Source organism: Schistocerca americana, chromosome 8, assembly GCF_021461395.2.
Source record: "Schistocerca americana isolate TAMUIC-IGC-003095 chromosome 8, iqSchAmer2.1, whole genome shotgun sequence".
NCBI lineage: Eukaryota > Metazoa > Arthropoda > Insecta > Orthoptera > Acrididae > Schistocerca > Schistocerca americana.
In genome coordinates this window covers 366384610-366404717 of record NC_060126.1, presented here as the reverse complement: position 1 = coordinate 366404717, position 20108 = coordinate 366384610, and the positions used below count along the sequence as shown (strand labels likewise).

At 42.9% G+C, this 20108-nt stretch overlaps 1 protein-coding gene across 3 annotated transcripts in view; it reads left to right on the top strand.

Annotated features, from left to right (window-relative positions):
- The window catches only part of LOC124544636 (tyrosine-protein phosphatase non-receptor type 7-like), a 366221-nt gene that overhangs the window by 325485 nt on the left and 20628 nt on the right, over positions 1-20108 (top strand). The window contains exons 1-3 of one of the 3 annotated variants that reach the window (XM_047123245.1): positions 14134-14253; positions 15818-16042; positions 17506-17723. In XM_047123245.1, coding sequence (XP_046979201.1) covers positions 14178-14253; positions 15818-16042; positions 17506-17723 — 519 coding nt within the window. In that variant the 5' untranslated portion in view covers positions 14134-14177. Of the gene's footprint in view, positions 1-14133; positions 14254-14363; positions 14478-15817; positions 16043-17505; positions 17724-20108 lie in introns of those variants that run through there. The other 2 variants (XM_047123246.1, XM_047123247.1) reach the window with 2 other exon arrangements.

Below are 20108 nucleotides of genomic sequence, written 5' to 3'. Positions count from 1 at the left end.
GTATATGAGAACTATTTAACACATTAATTCAATTATAATCAGACGTTTGAAGCTGTTTTATACATGGGAGCTCGTTACTTTAAAGAATCGGTGTTTACTAACCAGAGTATTCTCTTACAATTAATAAATTTTCCTGTATTACACTCGTGCATGAGCTGCTGTATTTCATGGTTGCAACGTATTCTCCAACCCTCTGCCTCTCTCACAGTCCCACAAATTATTCGTAGGATTTTTCTTTCAAAAGCCCTAAGTCGTTCATATCGACTTCTGGCATTGTCGACATTTCTGACCCATATGTAACAGTTAGTCGTACAGGAAGTCAGTCCCCAAGATTAACAACAGAACGCAGTATTTTTTGCACTTCATGAGATGGCGACTGACAAGACACGAGCAATTATAAATCTGTCCGCTTCTTGTCCGTAATGTGAAAGATACGCCCTGAAACTAACACCACACACGTAGAATAAACATGAACTTTTAATCAAAAACAGCGCGGACTCACGTGGAGTAAAAGGTAAACAAAGAAACGAACCACAACATACACTGGAGTCGAAGATGCTATTATATCTGGAGTGAAAATGAAATGAGGGAGGGCTGCACGTGTAGCCAGGTGAATGGATGATACATAGGCGAAGGAATTTTTTTGCTGGAGTAAAATCAGATTAAAACATCCTTGGCAGTGATATAATAGGAAGTGCTTAGTTAAAATTAGAAAACATGCGGGGACCCCATGGATCCAATCGCTGAAGACTTATCAGCTGCAGAAGTCTAGAGGAGGCCTTATTCCGTTCGCTGCTGGTCATGAATTCGTGTTAGACGAGGGTAATCCCAAAAGTAGGTTCAAATGGCTCCGAGCACTATGGGACTTAACATCTATGGTCATCAGTCCCCTAGAACTTAGAACTACTTAAACCTAACTAACCTAAGGACAGCACACAACACCCAGCCATCAAGAGGCAGAGAAAATCCCTGACCCCGCCGGGAATCGAACCCGGGAACCCGGGCATGGCAAAAGTAGGGTCTCCTATTTTTTTTTTTTATAAGTACATAGACCTGTTTATTTCTGCAATGGCTTGCATCATTTTACAGCTTGAACATTTAGCTCTTTTTCGACATAATCACCATTTCTGTCGATGCATTTTTGTAGACGCTGTGGCAGTTTTTGTATGCCCATGTCATACCAGCTCGCCGCTATTCAGAGAGTTATGAACCTCTTCTTTCGTCTCGTCGTCGGAGCTGAATCGCTTTTCTCCCAAATGTTCTTTTAACCTAGGGAACAGGTGATAGTCACTGGGCGCAAAGTCAGGACTATAGGGTGGGTGGGTGATTATGTTCCACTGAAACTGTTGTAGGAGAGCAATGGTTTGCCGAGCGATGTGTGGGCGAGCGTTGTCATGGAGAATGTGTACGCTCTTGCTCAACATTCCTCTTTTCCAGCTCTGAACTGCCCGTTTGAGTTCTTTCAGGGTCTCACAGTACCTGTCAACGTTAATTGTAGTCCTAGTGGGCATAAAGTCGACCAACAATACCCCTTTCCGATTCCTAAAAACCGTTGTCATGACTTTACCGGCAGACTGTATTTGTTTGAATTTCTGCGGCTTTTGCGAAGAAGGATGCAGCCACTGGCGTGGTTGTTGCTTGGTCTCAGTGTAAAGTGGTATGCCCAGGTTTCGTCACCCGTGACAATTGAGTCCAGAAAGTTGTCCTGTTCGGCTGCAAGGCGGTGAAGAAATGTGCAGGAAGCATCAACTAGTTGCCGCATGTGGTCCTCAGTCAGCATGCGTAGCACTCATCTTGCGCACACCTTCCGGTAGGTCGTTTCCGTTAAAATTCTGTGAGTGGTGCTTGGGGAAACCTCAGGAACCAACGTGCAGAGATCGTCCAGGTTGATCCGCCGATCTTCACGCATGCTTTGCTCAACCTGTTGTGGGTTGGCAGGAGAGCCAACACCGTATTATTAGAGGAAGCCGAAAGGCACGCGTTTTAGCTCACGCAGGCTGGCGTGAGGTCTGGAACAGGACAAGGAAATTAGACTCTAGAAAAACGGACGTAGCTGGTGGAATACTTAACTTTAATCCATTAATGATGAGCGTCGCTCTTGACTGTACATGATTCATAATATCAATAGTAACTGAACATGGCGCCTTGCTAGGTCGTAGCAAATGACGTAGCTGAAAGCTATGCTAACTATAGTCTCGGCAAATGAGAGTGTATTTTGTCAGTGAACCATCGCTAGCAAAGTCGGTTGTACAACTGGGGCGAGTGCTAGGAAGTCTCTCTAGACCTGCCGTGTGGCGGCGCTCGGTCTGCAATCACTGATGGGCGACACGCGGGTCCGACGTATACTAACGGACCGCGGCCGATTTAAAGGCTACCACCTAGCAAGTGTGGTGTCTGGCGGTGACACCACACAACCTTCAACACCGTCTCCTCAGAAATTGACGGTCTCCCGCTCCTTTGTTCGTCGTGAATTTCGGTCCTACCAGCTGCAAACTCTCTACACCACTTACGAACATTTTTGACACCCATGCACGACTCACCATACACTTCCGTCAATTAGCGATGGATTTCAATCGGCGCAGTGCCCTTTGCGTTCAAAAACCGAATAACCGCGCGCAATTCGCACTTGGCGGTAACATCCAACGGGAGCTCCATTCTCAACGGCTGCCAAACCAAGACTGAGCGCCTCAGCGCGGCGTACGCATATTTACACACAGCGCGTGAAGCACTCTTCATAACAGTGTGACCAACTGCAACACAGAGTTCTGTACTTACAAAAAAATAGGAGATCTTACTTTTGGGATTACCCTCGTAGTTATGGGTCAGAAACCTGCTGGTTCAAAATGGTTCAAATGGCTCTGAGCACTATGGGACTTAACTTCTTTGGTCATTAGTCCCCTAGAACTTAGAACTACTTAAACCTAACCAACCTAAGGACATCACACACATCCATGCCCGAGGCAGGATTCGAACCTGCGACCGTAGCGGCCGCGCAGCTCCAGACTGTAACGCCTAGAACCGCTCGGCCACTCTGGCCGGCAACCTGCTGGTCACACAACGCTAGAAACAGCGTTTCAAAACTTGGCAACTCTTGGCTGCAGAAGCAATCATTTCATGAGGATATCTCATGTGAAGTAACAAATAAATAAATGCACATGCACGAGCGTATGCCATTAAGAGGCATCTTGTCCGGATTTTTTGTGAGCGCTTTCATTTGAACCTGAATTAGATGTTTCCTTTTCAACAGTAAGTATCCTTCTACGCGCTATGAGCTAAAACAAATGTCTTCCGAGTCATTCAAAATATTTTGTGTCTCACGCAACAAAGAGTGGAACCTGTCGTTTTAGGTAATAGAAATGATGTTTGAGAAATATTTGCCCTCTTCAGTTCCTACACGCACACGTCCTTCCTTTACCAAATTAAACATTCCTTTGTGTCTCAGGGTGCGTTCTGTCAACCTATCCCATGTTATAGTCAAGTTATGCCACAAAGCGGTTTTCCCCGTGATTCAAATGGTTCAAATGGCTCTGAGCACTATGGGACTCAACTGCTGAGGTCATTAGTCCCCTAGAACTTAGAACTAGTTAAACCTAACTAACCTAAGGACATCACAAACATCCATGCCCGAGGCAGGATTCGAACCTGCGACCGTAGCGGTCTTGCGGTTCCAGACTGCAGCGCCTTTAACCGCACGGCCACTTCGGCCGGCCCCGTGATTCAAATGGTTTACATCGTCTTTACTGCTTCTGTCGTCACTTATTTTGCTGTCCAACCAGCGAACCTCGTCTACTACGTACAGTGACTCATTTCTGACATTAATTCTCCCCGCATTACCTGCCTTATTTTGACTCCATTATCCTCGTTTTATTTTATAACCGCTTTTTGCGGTCTTTCTGCCCACTCTTCCCTTGCATTTACTAAACCCACATACGAGATGTCTGTCGGCGAACTCTTATTCAGTAAACCGGCCCATACTATTGTGCATCATTGTTAACGTGCAACTAACACTACCGAGTGAAACAAACCTGAGAGACAACCGAGCAGTACTGAAAGCAAACCTGAGGACGAAGTGTAAAGTAAACATTGCTGTTTGATTACAGCAAGAACCGTAACCGAATGGGACGAGTTTGTTTCCAAACAACCACACTACGCTTACTGTCGACGTTTATACTGTTGTGCAGAGATTTTCAGTGTAGTACAAGTACAAAGATAAACGGGGGTAAGAAATCGAACGAAGTTCAATTACTCTGTTAGCAGCCGAAGGAGATCAGCGGTCCCTTACACCAAAATACACAGAAAATTTCCTTGAAAAATCTCGGAAATTTTGTCGGGGTGGCGTTCAATTTCACCATGTACACTACTTGATCAAAGGTATCCGGACACCTCGCTGAAAATGACTTAAAAGTGCGTGGCGGCCTCTATCGGTAATGCTGGAATTCAATATTGCTTTGCCCCACCCTGCCTTGATGACAGCGTCCACTCTCGCTGGCATACGTTCAATCAGGTGCTGGGAGGTTTCTTGGGGAATGGCAGCCCATTCTTCACGGAGTGCTGCACTGAGGAGAGGTATCGATGTCGGTCGGTGAGGCCTTGAAAGAAGTCGGCGTTCCAAAACATCCCAAAGGTGTTCTATAGGATTCAGGTCAGGACTAAGTGGAGGCCAGTTCATTAGAGGGATGTTATTGTCGTGTAACCACTCCGCCACAGGCCGTGAATTATGAACAAGTGCTCGATCGTGCTGAAAGATGCAATCGCCATCCCCGAATTGCTCTTCAACACTGGGAAGCAAAAAGGTGGTTAAACATCAATGTGGGCCTGTCCTGTGATAGTGCCACGCAAAACAACAAGGGGTGTAAGCCCCCACCCCCACGAATAACACGACCGTACCATAACACTACCGCCTCCGAATTTTACTGTTAGCATTACACACGCTGGTAGATGACGTTCACTGTGCATGCGCCATACCCACACCCTGCCACACCCAGCCGTCGGATCGCCACATTGTGTAGCGTGATTCGTCACTTCACACAACGTTTTTCCATTGTTCAGTCGTTCAATGTTTACGCTCCAAGCGAGGCGTGATTTGGCATTTACCGGTGTGATGTGTGGCTTATGAGCAGGTCGATGAAATACAAGTTTTCGCACATCACACCTAGCTGTCATAGTGGATCCTGATGCACTCTGGAATTCCTGTCTGATGATCTGGATAGATGTCTGTCTATTACACTTTGCGACCCTCTTCAACTGTCAGCAGTCTCTGTCAGTCAACAGACGAGGTTGGCCTGTATGCTTTTGTGCTGTTCGTGTCCCTTCACGTTTCCACTTCACTATCACATCGGAAACAGTGGACCTAGGGATGTTTAGGAGTGTGGAAATCTAGGGTACAGACGTATGACACAAGTGAAACCCAATCATCTGACCACTTTCGAAGTCCGTGAGTTCTGCGGAGTGCCCCATCCTGCTCTCTCACTACATCTAATGACTACTGAGGTCGGTGATATGGAGTACCGGGCAGTAGGTGGCAGCACAATGCACCTAATATGAAAAACGTATGTTTTTGTGGGTGTCCGAATACTTTTGATCACATAGTGCGTATATAGGGTCTCATTTATCTTGACCACCCTAAATAACATTTTGTCCAGAAGCAAAGTAAAAAATATATTAAGCAAGTATGGGAGCAGACACAATACGGACATTTGCTGACAGTGTTGTGATTCCTGGCCAGCAAGTAGAGTCCACGCAGAATACCGTGGCTGGTTGATGCACAGAGGGCAGGGCACGCATGGAGAGAGCGGTAGTGGTGGGGGTTGTGGGCAGGCGCTGAGGGAGAAATACCGACCGCGGGAGGGGTAATGCCGCTCTAAACTGAAGTCTATGCTAACATTTTTCGTAAATATTAAGTGGGGCCCCTCCACGCTCACACTTGCATGATGGCCATTCAAAAACATGTCACCTCTGCTTTGGTTAGTACCTAAAAAGAATTCCGCAGAAAATGCAGCGATTTATTTTCGCCTGGTTTATTAAGCATTTGTTACTTTCAGAGAAACGTCATGAGTGGCGAAGTTTGACTGAAACCTACACATTTCTCTGGTTGCCATGCTAAATTCTGCTTCTTTTGCCAAAACACAGCAGAGTTCACACAGTCTCACCTCACTAACATGTTGCACAGACGCAATTGCAAGAGAAGTCCGAAACAGTGGTTCATTAAGTGAGGATCTGAGGAAAACTTAGGTCAGTAGCTTATGAAAAAGTACACCCTCAGTACAAAATAAACGCGTGATGTCTTCACTCATATTGCTCCAAAACTTATAGCATTTCTCGTTTCACCAGGTATCGATGGTCCTTAAAAATTACGCTTTCATCGATAAAGTCTGTTTTGGTGAAATAACACGGTAGATAATGAAGTTTTGCATAGTAACCGTATGGCGAAACACTCTCCCCTTGTGTGCTATCATTTGCCAAAATCTCATTTCGAGACCTCAAACCGTTTACGAAATATTCTCGGATATTTCACTCTGGTTTCATCTCTGGCGCTGCGCGGTCGCAAATGAGTGTGCTGCGTCACATCACAAAAATTCGATATGTTACTTAAATTTCATACGCAGCAACATGTTATGTAATATGCACCAAACGCAAAACCATAGCGACCTCTATTTTTCATTGCAAACTTTTTCGAATTTCTCACGTCTCTTACTTCCACGTAAATATCACAATAACTATGACCATTAACGAAATGATGGGCATATTATCATGAACCTGACATACAGGGTTATTACAAATGATTGAAGCGATTTCACAGCTCTACAATAACTTTATTACTTGAGATATTTTCACAATGCTTTGCACACACATACAAAAACTCAAAAAGTTTTTTTAGGCATTCACAAATGTTCGATATGTGCCCCTTTAGTGATTCGGCAGACATCAAGCCGATAATGAAGTTCCTCCCACACTCGGCGCAGGATGTCCCCATCAATGAGTTCGAAAGCATCGTTGATGCGAGCTCGCAGTTCTGGCACGTTTCTTGGTAGAGGAGGTTTAAACACTGAATCTTTCACATAACCCCACAGAAAGAAATCGCATGGGATTAAGTCGGGAGAGCGTGGAGGCTATGACATGAATTGCTGATCATGATCTCCACCACGACCGATCCATCGGTTTTCCAATCTCCTGTTTAAGAAATGCCGAACATCATGATGGAAGTGCGGTGGAGCACCATCCTGTTGAAAGATGAAGTCGGCGCTGTCGGTCTCCAGTTGTGGCATGAGCCAATTTTCCAGCATGTCCAGATACACGTGTCCTGTAACGTTTTTTTCGCAGAAGAAAAAGGGACCGTAAACTTTAAACCGTGAGATTGCACAAAACACGTTAACTTTTGATGAATTGCGAATTTGCTGCACGAATGCGTGAGGATTCTCTACCGCCCAGATTCGCACATTGTGTCTGTTCACTTCACCATTAAGAAAAAATGTTGCTCCATCACTGAAAACAAGTTTCGCACTGAACGCATCCCCTTCCATGAGCTGTTGCAACCGCGCCGAAAATTCAAAGCGTTTGACTTTGTCATCGGGTGTCAGGGCTTGTAGCAATTGTAAACGGTAAGGCTTCTGCTTTAGCCTTTTCCGTAAGATTTTCCAAACCGTCGGCTGTGGTACGTTTAGCTCCCTGCTTGCTTTATTCGTCGACTTCCGCGGGCTACGCGTGAAACTTGCCCGCACGCGTTCAACCGTTTCTTCGCTCACTGCAGGCCGACCCGTTGATTTCCCCTTACAGAGGCATCCAGAAGCTTTAAACTGCGCTTACCATCGCCGAATGGAGTTAGCAGTTGGTGGATCTTTGTTGAACTTCGTCCTGAAGTGTCGTTGCACTGTTATGACTGACTGATGTGAGTGCATTTCAAGCACGACATACGCTTTCTCGGCTCCTGTCGCCATTTTGTCTCACTGCGCTCTCGAGCGCTCTGGAGGCAGAAACCTGAAGTGCGGCTTCAGCCGAACAAAACTTCATGGCTTTTTCTACGCATCTGTAGTGTGTCGTGACCATATGTCAATGAATGGAGCTACAGTGAATTTATGAAATCGCTTCAATCATTTGTAATAGCCCTGTATATAGAGCTCTAAGTAAAGCAAAAACGATTTTTTTTACCGAATAGTTTCTGTAAAATCGTTTGAGAAGATTGCAGGACGCTCGCCTCAATTGTGTCATAGCCGAAACTTAGCAAACACTGACGGCCTCCACTTCTGAACAAACGAATGAACTCGCCTACCGCTTTGGACGAAAATTTGTTACTGCGCGTCGGTCACCGTATCCTCCGCGGACTTTTTTCCCTATGTGTTGATCTCTGCAATGTGAAGAAAATTGGGCTGGTGGTGAATGAGAATAAAACCAAATATCTCGTTGTAGCACGACGTGAAGCTCTCCTTTTTTTCCATTCTTGTTGAGAGGTATACCTTTAAACGTGTTCATGAATTCGAGTACCTGGCTTCCCTAGTAAGTAATGAAAGTGAAATGCCGACAGAAATGCATCCACGAATAATAAACGCCAATCGCATGCAGTTTAGTCTGAACGATTTATTCATGTCATGACTGATATCACAGAAGAATAAGATCCAGCTGCGCATGACACACGTGCGGACGGTACTCTTATATGCTTGTAAAACCTGGACGACATTAGCAATAACTCAAGAAGCAATCTGTGCCTTCGAGAGGAAGGTTCTACGAAGGATCCATGGACTTGTCTACGATATCATGGAATCAGTGAAAAGTTTGGGAACAAAGAACGAAAGAAGACCGGTATCAGCGGTTTGGAAAGCCACCAACTTTTTGAGTACGGAAAAGCAAGGGAAACACACACATGTCATTCAGACTGCCTTTTCTGTATACGACATATCGCTGAAGTACTACAGTTCAAAAAGGTTCAAATGGCTCTGAGCACTATGGGACTCAACATCGTAGGTCATAAGTCCCCTAGAACTTAGAACTACTTAAACCTAACTAACCTAAGGACATCACACACACTCATGCCCGAGGCAGGATTCGAACCTGCGACCGTAGCAGTCTCGCGGTTCCGGACTGCAGCGCCAGAACCGCTAGACCACCGCGGCCGGCGAAGTACTACAGTACTGTACTACTCATACCATTATTACAAATCAGAAAATATTGTTGTAATTACTTTTCTGCTAATTTACATTCTCCGTAGGTACGTAGCATTTCTACTTTCTCTTCGTTGATGAGCACCAACGAAGCGAAAGTAGAAATGCTACGTTCCTACGTAGAATGTAAGTTGGCAGAACAATATTTTCTTATTTGTAATAATGGTACCGGTATGTAATAATGGTATTGTAGTGGGGACGGCGGTTATTGCTGGAACAACCGGTTTTCGGTTGCACCGTTTTTTTCATGTTCAATTTTATGTGACTGTTAAAACAGCTCAAAATAACGGGTGTCTGGAATAACCGATTTTCGGTTTTTTATTTCTATTATTTCCGGCAACAAACGTAGACGTCGAACAAGACTGAAAAATACCGCTACTCCTTCAGGCTTTTCATTACATGTTCCAATATACATACAGTACTGCTACACCACGAAGATGACGTGCTGCAGACGCGAAATTTAACCGACAGGAAGAAGATGCTGTGATATGCAAATCATTAGCTTTTCAGAGCACTCACACAAGGTTGACGCCAGTGGCGACACCTACAACGTGCTGATATGAGGAAAGTTTCCAACCGATTTATCATACACAAACAGCAGTTGTCCGGCGTTGCCTGGTGAAACGGTGTTGTGATGCCTCGTGTAAGGAGGAGAAATGCGTACCATCACGTTTCCAACTTTGATAAAGGTCGGATTGTAGCCTATTGCGATTGCGGTTTATCGTATCGCGACATTGCTTCTCGCGTTGGTCGAGATCCAATGACTGTTAGCAGAATATGGAATCGGTGGGTTTGGGAGGTTAATACGGAACTCCATGCTGGATCCCAACTGCCTTGTATCACTAGCAGTCGAGATGATAGGCCAGGTTCTGTCTACAGCATCATGATGTTCGCATCCTTGTTTGGCGACATCGCGGTGAACGCACATTGGAAGCGTGTATTCGTCATCGCCATACTGGCGTATCACCCGGCGTGATGGTATGGGGTGCCACTGGTTACACCTCTCGGTCACCTCTTGTTCGCACTGACGGCACTTTGAACAGTGGACGTTACATTTCAGATGTCTTACAACACGTGGCTCTACCCTTCATTCGATCCCTGCGAAACCTTACATTTCAGCAGGATAATGCACCGCATGTTGCAGGTCCTGTACGGGCCTTTCTGGATACAGAAAATGTTCGATTGCTGCCCTGGCCAGCACATTCTCCAGATCTCTCACCAACTGAAAACGTCTGGTCAATGGTGACCGAGCAACTGGCTCGTCACAATACGCCAGTCACAACTCTTGATGAACTGTGGTATCGTGTTGAAGCTCCATGGGCAGCTGTACCTGTACACGCCATCCAAGCTCTGTTTGACTCAATGCTCAGGCGTATCAAGGCCGTTATTACGGCCAGAGGTGGTTATTCTGGGTACTGATTTCTTAGGATCTATGCACCCAAATTGCGTGAAAATGTAATCACATGTCAGTTCTAGTATAATATATTTGTCCAATGAATACCCGTTTATCATATGCATTTCTTCTTGGGGTAGCAATTTTAATGGCCAGTAGCGTAGAATCAAAATATCATATAAAATATGGAAATGAAAGAAAACAGTCCGTCCATCACTCACTGCTATCCTCAAAAAGTAATGAAGGCTTGAATACTACAAAAATTCACGTTATTCTCCTACTGATAGCAAATTTTTTTACATCTTTGCTCAAAAATCATGTTATAATCGAGGATGGACCCACTATGGGAGCATAACGAATAATCAGTGCTAAAGGATAAAAACTGAGGTTGGAGAATATTTTTCGTGTTCAGTTGTCCGTTCGTAAGGGCTACAAGCAGATAAAGGCATGTTATGTAGACACAGGCAGCAGCCACGCCTGGTATCCGTGCGGTCTCAGGCGTCTTGCGACGGTTCGCGCGGCTCCCCCCGTCGGAGGTTCGAGTCCTCCCTTGGGCATAAGTGTGTGTGTTATCCTTAGTGTAAGTTAGGTTAAGTAGTGTGTAAGCCTGGGGTCCGATGACCTCAGCCGTTTGGTCCCATAGAACTCACCACGAATTCACACAGGCAGCAGAGCGGCTAATTTCTGTTTTTATCGTAAAGTATGAATGAGCTGGTGAGTTTTTAATTTATTACTGTTACTATAACTTCCTTTCTTTTTTATTATTTCTTAGAAATGACAGTTAAATAACAAAATCTTGTGAAAAATTTGTAGCGTTCTATTTCTTTAAATATTCTGAATGAAAAACACGTTTTTAGTCAAATATATATCCTTTCCTTTTAATGGGAATTTGAATGCAATTAATTTTTTACTGACAAAACAAAGAAAGCTCTTTCAGAAAATTCAAATGAACAATTTAGTTGTATGCAAAATATGACATCTACCAGCAATAATTACACGACAATAGTTAAAATTTCTATGATGAATTAATCAATTGGCCAATATTTATTGTCCACTTGTTGGTAGATACGCTTTCTAGAATGAGTCCATCTGTAAACTGACTCGTTTCATCAGAAATTATACCATTCAAAGACGATACCAATATTCCAGAAGCCACAGAACTTCCTACAAAACACGTTTTTAAAAAAGGTTTAATCTGAAAATCAAAAATTTTAGCTCCACTGGTATGGAAAATTGAAAACGAATTACCTATTATAACCGATACCAAAAAAATACCGAAAAGTACCCCTATCGGCTTTAACCGGTCGGTTTTTCCCATTCCTACCTTCAGACGAAGACCGTGGAGTAAATGACTGACGTGCATACGCGAATGGTGCTCTGTAACACGTTCTTGGAGAAAAAAAAAAAAAAAAAAAAAAATGTGGAGAAGAGGAAGCGGCTTGACGAAGAACAAATAAAGTATAATAATTAAACAACGGCGTTCTGCTTTTCATAACGTACGAAGTTATAAGAAAGGCAAAGATGCTGGTTTACGTCTAAACCACATTTGCTTGACACATTCTTTTTTTTATTTCGCTTCTGGACAAAAAGTTATTTGAGGTGGTCACGATAAATGGCACACTCTATATACCGTTACTGCAGACAGACTGCAACTGAACTAAACTATATGGACCTCTTAACGTGGCTTGAGGGACATTTTCATTTTGGCCGTGGCAGTCTACGCCCTGAATCTGGTTACAACTTCGCAGTTACTTCTCTTGTCCGCAACACGAATGTTCGCAGTGGCTACAATCCAAGAATCGTAGCGTAGTTGTATGAGGATATCTGCCCGTAGTTACCTACTGGTATCAACCTGTGACCGGCCATGTCAGTCATCTCTGGGGTTCGCCCACCCGCGCGCTGCCGCCACCCACGCAGCGGTCAAAAAATCGATTCGCCGGGAGCTTGCCCTAGTCCGCCAGAGCGCTGCGCGCCTGCCGCCTGTTGTTTATGGGACTGCGAGAGAGTGCCGAATGACTACGTGTCGCCTCCTACAGTAAGTGTGCTTCAATCTGACACCACTCACAGTGAATGTCCTAGTCCACATACTTGTATATACCGACCAAATGCTGTACCCACGTGCGTATCGTGTGCGATGAACGACGTAACGGCTTCTCAGTGTACTTCGTTCCACAACAAGAACCACGCCGCTTCCCGTCTACGTGCTCATCACCTGATCGACATTCACTGCCTGCTCCCGTGCGCTAAAAGCGACTTCGGAAACCCGGCCCGTTAACGCAGTCCTGCAGACAGCGGAATATAGTTTACAGTGTGGCGCGTAGTTATTTTTGTATTTTACAGTGTAGCGCATAGCTAGATTTGTCACCTGTCAATTGTTTCTGTGTTGTCTCTGCATTCTCCGAACTACTCGCGATACGTACGCGCGTCGACGACACAATATGAAAGTCGAGTTCTAAGGTCTGTGTTTTCTGAATGGGCCTTAGCAGTGCCTCCCCTTCCGCTCGAAGTTCGTGTGCGTGCGTGTGTGTGTATGTGTGTGTGTGTGTGTGTGTGTGTGTGAACGCCGTCGCGTATTCTCCCATTCATACAAATCCGTGGGAGAGCGGCCGGCGGTTTCCGCTGGCCGTATGCTGAATTCGTGCCAGATTGCGTGGGCAAGGACGGCTACGCAGCGAGTTGTTGCTGTCTTCGTCTTTGCTGTTCTGGCATCGCCTGGGCTTGTGCGAGGTGATAGTGTGTTGTTACGCAAGGTTTCTGTACTTCCATTCACCGCTGCTCACCTTCTTTGAAGGAGTGTCCCCGTTCGTTGATAAGTGCGATGCATTCCATGACGGTAAGTTCTCACTTAATGTGAAGTATATTGACTGTACTTCAGATTGTTCTCGCTCCCTCTCATGCATAACTGATGCCCGTGAGTAAAAAAAGAAAAACAAAAAACAAGAAGAAAGACGAAATACGACTCAGTTATACCTGTTCTGCTGCGCTACGGCGTTTTTAGAGTGAAGTTGGTTTAAAATTTTAAATTCCTGCATAAAAATTACTTTCTTCTCGTAGACTGTCATGTTTTCGCTGTTTGAGTGTAATTACTCTAGCTATTTGGCACGATAGAATAAAATTTTGGCCTTGTAAATCAATTTATTTCTCGTCGTAAAAATTGGCTAAATACCAATGGAAATTTATTTAGCACGTGCGCATTGCATCCACCGTACTATTTCTTAAGTCACTTAACATTTAAGATAAATGAGCTAAATACCAACAAATTTGTCTTTTCATATCCTTGTAAGCTGCCTTTGATACGTGCGCAATAAGTTTTAACATACATTAAATGGAAACAAAAATAAATCACGGAGATACCTACGTATCAATCTGGACAAAGCGCGGACTTCCTTTTTAAACAGCTTCTTAAATGAATGAATCGATAATTATACCCTCTGTCGGTCACGAACACGCATTACTTGAGCTGTAGCATACGTCTGCACGAAGTGTTATGTACCCCTACTCCGCTGGAGAACGGGGAAGTGAGGCATCCCGCCTTTTTGAAAGCGGCCACTTCTTATTGGTTGATTTTACACTCGAGCTACGGGCTACGGCGCTCATCCGGGGATGCTCTCAATCCTGCAGCAGACTTCAATATGGCGACATCGGGGAGGGCAGTGTGTGTTTATCTCCTGCAGGTTGTGCTTATTTTGCAGAGTTTAGAGATACCAGGTAATGCGATCAGCAGTGTTTACGTGTCTGCTTGTTATCTGGCAGCTGATGTAGATAAAACAGTACAAAAAACGTCACGCAACAGTGTCAGTCTTCTCCATTTCGTGAAAGTTACCATTGCAGCCGCAGCTTTAGAGCCTATACGGCAAAATAAACAATGTTTGCCGTCATTCAAGAGTGGAGTCCGCCGGTGCTGTTGTGTTTCGTACAGCTGAATACAAATGGTTTTGTATCATATCTTGGATCTGTGTCAATTGTTTTCACATTTGATGCGTTGTCGTAGTGTAAGTGAACGCTGTGTTCAGAAACGGCCGAAGCTGTACTGATGTGTAGATGTTCAGCTACGCTTAGCTGATTTATCCAGTGTAAGTTTGCGATGTAGGACTGCTGTTATTGTTTTCTTCGGTTCCAGTTCTTGCTTTTGTGTGTTGCTTATAAACTTTGGTGAAATACGTTGTTAGTAAACATGAAACAGATCAGCAGTGTAGTTACTCGTATTTTACAGGTTCTACGTATTGCATTAACTGACAATAGCTTTTCCACTGCTAAGATAGAACAGGTATTATTCGTCCTAACACTGCCATACTTGCGTGCCCGCGTTCTCATTACTTTGAGAGATTAAAGCAGTAAAAATACGGTAGTACGAAGTGAGTTAGGCTCATGTCTGTCGGTTACCAGTTTTTTAGAAAGCTACTTGTTTCTTCTCTGCACCCGCATTTGTAGCCTATATGTCTTCAAAGTGGTGTCAGTTTCTTTTACATTCTTTTGTAAGTATTACTTGCGAAACATGATAGAAGTGCGTGACTCGAAATCGCTCTCTCTCTCTCTCTCTCTCTCTCTCTCTCTCTCTCTCTCTCCTGGATAGGGATTAGAAACACTGTTTCCAAAGCTTGCAGGTAGTTACGAAGCTAACCCGTGGCCATAAAACTCATTCAGAATTTCATATCTTGAAATATTTAATTTTTATGTGCTGTCATGTCAGTTATACTGCTTCTTTTATTTCTCCGTGTATTACGGTCTTTTGGTATTAGCAAGCTCTTCATTCTAGTCAAGCAGCTGCAGTGTCAATAACAATGAAATTTACAAGTTCTCTGCATTAAAATGTTGTTGCCCTTAAAATCACAGAATATAATGCAGTAGTGTTCAGCAGAATTTCGGTTCTAAAATGTTTTGTGTAAGTAGGATGATCAGTCATTGGATATTGCTTTTTTGCTTAGAGGGTGTGATGTAATTAAAGCAAAACATTGACAGTTCTTTGCAAAAGCAAAAGTCTACAACACTCAATTTGGGAGTGAAAGAAACAGTTTGAGTGGTTTCAACCCTTTGTGATGAACAAAATAGACTGAGAGTGATAATTAACAAAATTTGAGTTTGGTTGTATACATGTTATTTATGTTAATGTTGTGTGGGTGCCCATGTTTCTCTCTTGCTAGTGTGCTCCAACTTTCCTGTGTAATTACTGTAAATCCCACAATAGGACACAGTCTTTCGTGGTAGTAGTCACTTATTTACTTATTCTAATTCGCAGTTTTCATTTAGTTTATTACTCCTTTTTGTTTTATAGGTGAGTGCGCAGGGGGCCGGCCAGTTGTTTTGGCAGAGGATAATGTAGTCGCAATAGGAAGTGAGGGCGATGCACGTGGGGGAGGCGGGGACCTGCTGTTCAGGCAGCTAATGGCCTCCGCCCCAATCCCAGCATCAGTGCAGCACGACCACCAGCACTACCAGTATCGGTTTCTGGATGAAGACGGCACTGCCTTGCCTGTGGCAACTGTCACATCAGCTGCTGGTAAAGTATCCAAGAAAATTGATAATGTGCATTGCTTCTTCTTTGTTTCGTAGCTGTAGCTAATTATCTCTTTACCGAATCTATCAAATATGTATACTTCTCCCTCCACTTTCAAACTGTGCGTACATTGAATTTGGTAATATCTCTTTGCCATCTCTTTTGTCTTCTACATTGCTGTTGAGTTCTGTATGTGAAGTGTATAATGTCTGCACAGACTTTCACTTACTCCTCCCATTCTGATACCATACAAAATTGCCTATCATCTCTGCTTTTATGAATCTTCTTCCTGTAGATCTTAAGTTGAGTTTGGTGGACAAATGGGTCACATTTCTTTTTACATGTTCTTCGTATTGTGAAGTGTTTTTCCACGTGGTGAAGTTATGTTCAGATGTAACAAATGGAAATCTATAACTTAAAAGAGCTATGGTTCTAGTATTTAATCGCAAGCCCTGTAATGTAGGCAATACATTAATACACGGTTAGCCTTTAATTGGTATTTGTAAAATCGTGGTGCTCAGCAGCTTCTAGTTAGAAGTTAAAGTGTACTCTAATTGTGGCTGTACTTCCATTTCGTAGCAAGCACAGACATAACAAGAGGAACTGCTACACCACAAGATGATTAGCCTATGTACTCAAGAGATTTGTGCGTCATGAGAAAGTGCCCATCTGTTTCATTTTGTCTTGAGTGACGTTAATTTGTTGTGTAAATGACCAATGAATTTGTGTTGTTACTTAGATGCACACTGTTGATTTTGTTTCTTTGAATCCTGTATGTGTATCATCTTATTATAACAATAATTTACTGTAGGCCTTTAAGTTATTAGCCTCAGATTTCAATTAGTCATGTAAGAAAATGACAAGGAGGATGGGCTGAAATCAAAATTTCATCACCACACAGATTGTTTTTAATTCTGTAGAGATGATTTTTTTATTGCTATACTTTTCAACAAAATTTCTACTGAAACATATAACTTTTAAGATGCTGTTGATTAATTAATATCAAAGAAGCGTGCTGGGAATTCTTTGCCGGTGACAACCAGCTTGTTGATTTTTCACTGCTGTTTAGTTGTTTTTCGTATATTGCAATGTATAAAAGGAGGATTTATTTAGAATATTATAGGTGGCTTGTTTTCCACAGTTCTGGAAATAAGTCATTGTCTTTTATTTATGCTTCCTAATTTTGTGATAGCATGGTGCCTTGTTTCGAAGGATATCACTTAATTGTGGCTGCATTCACACATTAACTGGATAAGTTTTCAGCACATCATTTTGTGCTTCAGATCTGATGAATTGTTATGGAATTACTTAATCTGTCATATTTCTCCAAAAATCTTTATCTGATTTGACTGATTAGAACTGAATACTAGTGAGTGTGACAAAGTTTCCTGCTGTAAAGTTATCGTTAGTGTGTTATAATACCTTGCATTGCATTTAATTAAAATATTTTTATTTTACATTTACAGAAAATGTTTCATCAGAGGAAGCCCTTGATGGCCCCACTGCCACATTGTCAACATCAGCTCGGCGCTCTGTGGGCACAGATGAAGGGACTGGCAGTGGACGTCCGCGTCCCACAGGTGTGGAGGTGGCAGCCTTGGGTGGCAGTTGGCGGCCTGAATGGCAACTGCCATTCTTTGTCATCTTATTTGCTGCCGTTGGATTTCTTGCCATCACATTTGTGGTAAGCTATCATTTTTAGTTGGTCTGTCTCTGTTGTCGGCAAAATAAACTAGGAGTTTTGTTGCAGTATTGTATAATTTCCAAGATCCATTGCAAACAATTATATCAAGCACACAATTGTCATAGCGCAAGATATCAGTTTTATTTAGTGTTGACAACATTGACAAAAGGTGTACCAAAAAAACAGTCGTTTAACTTACATTACTTGTGATCCAGATCTTCATTGTAGACAATTTAACATTTTGTGTATGCAGCTGGAAGCAGTCCTGTTGTGGCAGCATAGACTGTAGTTATATCTTTCACCAAATTTGACATTCACCTGCCAAACAATCCACACTGTTCCTAAAATTGTGATTTGGTACTAAATGAAAGTCCAGAGTACACAATCTCAGAATTAACTCCTGCCAGGTAATAGCAGTGCAGGTTGACACTATACTGGCACCACTAATCTCTAGAATGCTGCTGACATTGGGTGATGATGTGGCGTCAGCAATGCCATAAACAAAATCAGTATCTCATGCGATGACAGCTGCATGCTCGATATACATCACTTACAGTGGATCTTGGAAATTGCCGATTATTGATTGTAAACAATGGGTGATTTATTAAAAACACATTGCTCCGAGTATGAGCTAAAAAATTAACCTGGAACAGATATTGGGGAGGATAAATTATAGGAGAATGGAGTGAAGCCGGTGAACAATTTTTGGTGTAGATATATAAGTTGAGTTACAGGCTTATGGCCACAGTGACACAGTTTTAATATATATGTCCAGCATAATCATTTAGTATACTATGTGTCGATAGATACTCATCCTGCCAAATACAAAACTTCGAATTGTGGATTTGAACAAAAATGTGAATATCATTGACTTCAAAATTTTACTTGGTCTGGCTTTGTACACAGTTCATTGAATAATGAGTATTCAGTGAACTGTGTACAAAGCCAGACCAACAGGCATTACATGCATTGACCAAAAAAAGGATAGTGCATTGAGAATGGCTAGTTTCGGAAATACGGAAGCGTCCGATCCCACCCGTCTGCTTTGACCCATGACGTCACAAATATGGCGGAAACAAAAACAAACACACACACTTTCCACAAGAAGCCTAATGACACTAACGGGACAAGCGGGGGAAATGGGGTGTTTTGGGTGGCTGGCAAACTAAATATAAACAAATTTAGACGCCTTGCGTAGCTACAACGTGTAAGTGAAGACAGCCATGCATGAATACCCACCCACCTCCCCAGGGGTCGTAACCCCTGCAACCCATAGAAGATAAAGATGCTTCAGTAGCTGATTAGTGTTTTTTGTCTTTTTTTTTAAAAAAATCTCACGGGATAGAACGAACAGATCAGAAAGATAAATATAATAAACTAAAACAGAAATTCGAGGAAACAGATAATTAAAATAAGTAATAAGTGTTTTTAAATTTAAAAAAAAATCTCACAAGATAGAACGAACAGATCAGAAAAGTAAATAAAATAAGATAAAACGGAACTGGAGACAGCCACACTCGAACCAAACTCCGCGCCGTCATGATGTCACACACGACACCACCCTTACGTCACGGGTCAAAGCCGACGCGTTGGATCGGACGCTTCTGTCGACCCCTAGTTTCTAGCTGAAATCTAGATCTGCCAATAAAAATTCCAAAGGATGACTGGTAGCTGAAATCTATTATTTACAAATCAAATTAAGTCACTGTGTGCAACAGCCTCTGAATGTAGGGTAACCTGATGAACTTCACTTGATGTGCCATATGATAATACTTTTAACAATAAGCATAGTTGTGATACTGAGTCAAATGCTTTTGGGAAATCAAGAAATACAGCATCTACCCGATTGCCTTGACCCAAGGCTTTCCGTATGTCATGTGAGAAAAGTGCAAGTTGGGTTTCACATGATCGAAGTTTCTGAAATCCATGCTGGTTGGCATCGAGGAGGTCATTGTGTTCAAAATACTTCATTTGTTTGGGCTCATAATATGTTCCAAGATATTGGAAGATGTCAAGGATAGTGGACAGTAGTTTTATGGATCACTTCTACTATCCTTCTGTAGACAGATCTGACCTGTGCCTTTTTCCATTAATCCTGCATGGTTTTTTTGTTTTAGATTATAGTTAGAAGAGGGGCTAACTCAGCCGCGAATTTGGTGTAGGATCTGACAGTGATTCCATTGGGCCCTGGAGCTTTGTTCAGTTTTAATGATTTAAACTGTTTCTCAACACCATTGACACCAATACTTATTTCATTCATCTTTCCGGTGGTACAAAGATTAAATTGGAGCAACTCCCCTGGGTTTTCCTTTGTAAAGGAACATTTGAAAACTGAGTTAAGCATTTCAACATTTGCTTTGTTACTCTCCGTTTCTGTTCCTGTCT